This window comes from Puccinia triticina, chromosome 1A (genome assembly GCF_026914185.1).
Source record: "Puccinia triticina chromosome 1A, complete sequence".
Taxonomy (NCBI): Eukaryota; Fungi; Basidiomycota; class Pucciniomycetes; order Pucciniales; family Pucciniaceae; genus Puccinia; species Puccinia triticina.
This window is the reverse complement of record NC_070558.1, coordinates 5,486,673-5,491,660: the sequence shown is the minus strand read 5'-3', so window position 1 is coordinate 5,491,660 and position 4,988 is coordinate 5,486,673. Positions and strand designations below refer to the sequence as shown.

Here is a 4,988-nt window from a genome sequence, read left to right as displayed (position 1 = left end):
CCCCCAATCCCAACAAGAGCTACATGGGGACTCAGGAGTGATGTGTGATTGACCCCAAGAATCAGGAGCAAGGTGGCCAGAACTTGAAACACCTGACGAGCAGCTGAATTGACCTCTCCCAGGACGTCGACCTCGAAAACGAGCACCACGGCCTTGTTGATTCGACATTGCCATGACTGTTGGTTGTGGGTTGGATGGAGACAAGCTTGCGTTCACGCGGGTCGCCACGTTTAGGATGTCAGTAGCAGTGATGGACAAGCTAGGAGAAATAGCCAGTTGAGAATCCATGGCATTGGCCACGTCGGAACCGTGACGACGGAGTGCGGAATGAAAAGTGAGAGCCAGCAGGTTGTCAGTTGTCCAACCACCCAGTCGAGTCTCAAGGTCAATCAGACCACGTTTGAACTTCTCAAAAGTGGCAGCAACCAAATCAGATGCATCCTCCGACGACCGTGCAATGTCAGACCACCGTGTAGCAATGACCGACCAAGACGCCCCAGAAAAACGATTGACAAGAGAAGTCCACGCTCCATGTCCAGTCATGCCATTGAGTGACGGGGTGAGGGCCGGGTCAATAGAATGCTTGATGATTGTTAGAACCCCGAGCGCAGTGTCCGGGTCATCCTCGAACATGTCCCGGTCGAAATAATTCTCAATGCGAGTGACGGTTGCAACAAGTTCCTTCAAGGACGCCGACCAGAGAGGGAAGTTAGAACCATCGAGTAGAAGAGATGGATTCATTTTCTCGCCAGCCTTTTGCCAGTGAAGATGACTCGAAACCGAGGAAGAAGAGACATTGTTAGCCTTAGGAGTCTCACTGAGGGCCTTCACAAGCAAAACCTTCAGGACTTCCTCGTTGAGACCATCGAAACCGTTCGGACCCATGACTCGGCGAAGAAGACCGTCACCCAAAAGCTGAGTCAGATCAGGCTTGTCTGACGAGGACGGAGCTGGAGGCGGAGGAACGTCGGGAACTTCACAAGCCTTGCCTTTGCCTGATGACCCAGGATTGAAGACTGACTCGGCCGGCAGGGTTTCATTCGGAGGAGGGGGATTTGGAGATCGAGGAGCGGAAGTTTGAAAAGTCGGACGGAAATTAGACCGCATGGTTGAATCGACTGGAGCCAAAAGGACAGGACGGGAGTTGAGGTTGGACGGAAAAGAACCAGGAACAAGGGAAGAAGAGCTCTCTTCGTCGTCGGACATAGACCGATGTCCGTCAGCAGAGTGAAAAGAGGAGACTGATGACGCAGGCAAAGGAGCCGCAGATCGTGGAGGCGTGACTCGAGCGGAGAAGTCGGGGATGATAACTTCAGGATTCCGCGAACGCGTCCGAACCATAAAAAAACGATGTGAGAGTTAACTGTGCCGTGTGGTGATACAGAGTTAAATCAGACTAAGATAAGAAAGTTTGTGGGGTAGAGTATATAGTGATCCCGCTGGTGACAGCGCGGGCTCATAACCTGAAGAGCAAGGATTTCAGGATACGGCGAGATGAGATGGAAAAACTCCCCCAAGGGAAGAATAAGATTACACCACGAATAGAATATATATACAAGGTTGATTATGTAATTGGGTTGGTGAGAAGAAATATGTAAAACCATAATGAAACTATGTAATAAAGTGTGTGATGATGTAATGAAAGTATGTGAACCAATGATAATAATGTGATACCTAAAATGACACGTCATAACACCATCCTCGCCGCACACCGGCCAGCACCCCCGCCCCATCGGCCAGGGGCACTGCATCATCCCAGCGTCAGAGCCGAGTGTGTGCTTCCTCCGCGCCACTTAAATCTGGGTCTGCCGACACGCTGTGGCCTTGTCGTTCTGGGTGTCCCACGCGCCAGGAGGCTGGCTCGACACTCTCCTCAAAGGATTGCCCACTTCTCGCGATGCTGTGCAACTTCCGATGCCCAGCTGGCTCGAGCAAAGTGGTGCAAGGGCAACCAGTGGTTCCCTATGCACGGCCCACGGCTGTCCTCGCGCGGCAATTCCCGCCATCTCCGGGCTCCTGTTGAAGGAGCTACCTTCACACAGACGGGCGAAGGGAAGCCTGGTCCACACAGCCCCGCCACGGTCGCCATGGCAGCGCACAGAAATCTACACAGATTTCACAGGAGAGAGCTCGTCCGGTGCGGCTCGGCTGCCCTTCCGGCCCAGCAGCCCGAGCCCGGCTCTGAACATCAAGTCCACACCCAAGTCTCCGACACGAGGGCAGTCCCGCGGGGCGTCGTCCGCTGTATAAAGACGCCCCCCACAGGAAAATTGTTTCGCATCGCACACCCAACACATAAAACACCCTGATAGCCTGCATCCGAAGACTCGAGACATGGGCTACGCGGCACCGCCAGCGCCGGTTTTTCTCTCCCATAGCAGTCCGGACTACCTGGGCATGGACGAAGCGGAGAAGCTAGAGTACTACCAGAGAGTGAGTCTCCTCGCGGGTTTTCTCGACCCTCGTTCCGGTCGATGTTGCGGAGAGCACGGCGTGGCTCGTGGGTGCGAAGAAAACCGCTGACCAGATGTCCTCTGCATCAGATATTCGACTCGCTCAGTAAGCTCCAACAGACATTCCTCGCCGCCCATGCCGCCGACGTCACGAGCTCAGCAAGATCACGTGTCCAGTGCGACACCAGCATCCCGTTTCTTTCCGTGTTTTCTTCCCTCCTTCGGCTCCTCAAGCAGCTCGTCTTGTCGGTATTAAGCAACCCTTTGGGACCCATCACGGACTTCACCAACTCTTGCTATTCGCTCCTGTGCTACTCCCTCATCTATCTCGCATTATACTGCTTCCAGGCGTTCCTTATCTTTTGTTGAGTTTAACCCTACCGCTTCTTCTTGATTGCGCTCATTTCGCTTGATGACTACTAAAACTTGAAGCATTTTCATTTTTTCGTGGCGGTCGTGCAGGCAACCTCTGTGGCCTTCAAGGCTATCTCACCGTAATATCGCAAAAGTTTATGGAAGGATATGGCACTGTCTCTTGGGACGATTCTAGTGAGACGCATGTCCTTCACTGTGGAGCCCCCAAGAGCCACAATAATAATCAATTTATCATCCCCCCCCCCAAAAAAAAAAATGGTAGCAATGTTTGAGAATAAGGCCCATGTCATCCAAACCGCGCGTCCGTTTCTTTCGAGCGGGCTAGACGACCGCACCGATCCACCTCCTTCGCCCATCGAACTCAATTTCTGTGTTGAGGTGGCCAAGACGATCCTGCTGATGAGCGCGATTCTGTACGAGCGGGAGCAAGCGTGTGTGGAGCGAGCATTCGAGACGACCGACGATGTCCGCTTGAGCTTGCTGAGGAGCGAGGAGAAGATGCTCAAGGCGGCCGCAGAGTGGAACTGCCAATTCACGTCGATTGCTGGTTCGTCTCGGGACTTTCGTGGAACACTATCGCCTGAAACCTGATTTTTGCCGACCACAAACACCCATACCTGCTGATAGATTTCCAGACGGCCAAGGGCCCGTTCGTGGGCGCATTCTTTGACCTCGAGGCCAGGCCGCACCCGTTCATGGTCATCGTCTTCAAGGGCACCTCGTTCCAAGACATGAGCGAATGGATCGTCGACACCGCCTTAGATCTCGAAACATGTGCCGACCAACTAGGTATACTTCTTTTCTCTCCAGAAACGGTGCACACCATTCTAATGAGGTTCTCTCGTCTATGCAGGCGCGGGGTGTGCCCATCAAGGCTTCTACTCCAGCCTATTTCCAGCTCCATCTGCGCGGGAAAAACCTTCCCCTTACCGTAAATCTGTCCCATCATAAATACTCAAACAAAAGGTTTGACTACACACGGATTAATCGCAATGTTTTTTTACCAACTTTCGATCTTCAGTGAGGATTATTGAAACCATCAGGCGCGTGGCTTTGCATGTCCACAACGAGGTAGGCATCCCCATGAACTTATATGTGGGAGGTCATTCGTAAGTGTGGCAACCTCCGGCTCACTCACCCACGACACCATTCCAAAATTTGACCGATTGGTTAATGTGCAGATTAGGCGGGGCGATTGCCTCGTTATTTTATGCACGACTACTCGAGTCTCCCGAAGATTTAGGGCCCCACACCACCCTGCGCGACGCGTATTGCTTCGGAACGCCCCGAGGATGCGACAGTTTACTGGCCTCAAGGGTGGAATACAACCTGGCCAAGCCGGCCAACTTGCGGCGGTCCCTGTGGCGGATTTCGAATCATTCGGCGTCTGCCAAGCTGGGCGACCTCATTGCGCGTGCGTACCCATCAGCCTCACTCCCTGCACTTGAACACATGTGGTTGATCCGTTTCGCCGGTTCTGATACCCATTGCAGATCTTCCGCCGGGTATGGCTGACCAAAGGTGCGCAAGATCAGTGATCAGAGGCGGAAGCTTGTTGTCATACGCGGCCATCGGCACACCATTTGATCTGGAGGTAATCCTTCTCCCCTTTATTTTTTCAGTGGCCAGTGAAACACACTTTCTTTGACCTCACCTGCCAGAAGTGGGCCACCTAAGTACTAACCTCAACGTGTGTGCGGCAAGCCGAGAGGAAGGCCTCCATTTTACAGATTCAAATCGGTTCGATGTGGAGCAAGACTGAAGGTTTTACAGCTTTGGAACTCTCCCGATCACTTGACCCCTCCGTCCCTCTCCGCCTCACTCCTTCGTGACCCTTTGTTTTGGCTCAACCAAGCTTTTCGTACTTTGGCTCCTTTCAGTCAGTTCGTCTTTGCACACCTCAAGCTCTTCGATCAACCCGTCTAATTAACTTACCAAATATCCTTTCTCTCAAAAAAATGAACTTTTTTTCAGTCCATGATCACCGTGAGTCCTTGCACAGCTTTTCCTTTCTTAGCAAACATTGAAACTTATACCACTATTCTTTAATTTCTCTTTCGATGATCCGCTAAAAGTCCCGGGAAGCTATCTCATGTCCTTGAATAAAATATCAGTGACGAAGGCAGGCAGTCCCCAAGACCAAAATTAGAAGACCACCCT

General features: G+C 52.3%; 1 protein-coding gene across 1 annotated transcript; it reads left to right on the top strand.

The window, feature by feature from the left end:
• Nucleotides 1–1,964: 1,964 nt before the first annotated feature.
• PtA15_1A614 (uncharacterized protein) lies at nt 1,965–4,504 on the top strand (the record flags this gene model as incomplete). Its single annotated transcript, XM_053165660.1, has 11 exons — nt 1,965–2,192; nt 2,326–2,433; nt 2,544–2,817; nt 2,916–3,002; nt 3,091–3,375; nt 3,456–3,617; nt 3,682–3,759; nt 3,850–3,937; nt 4,010–4,242; nt 4,322–4,422; nt 4,490–4,504. 11 exons carry the CDS (start codon nt 1,965–1,967, stop codon nt 4,502–4,504), a joined length of 1,659 nt encoding a protein of 552 aa, XP_053016829.1.
• Between the last annotated feature and the right edge of the window lie 484 nt (nt 4,505–4,988).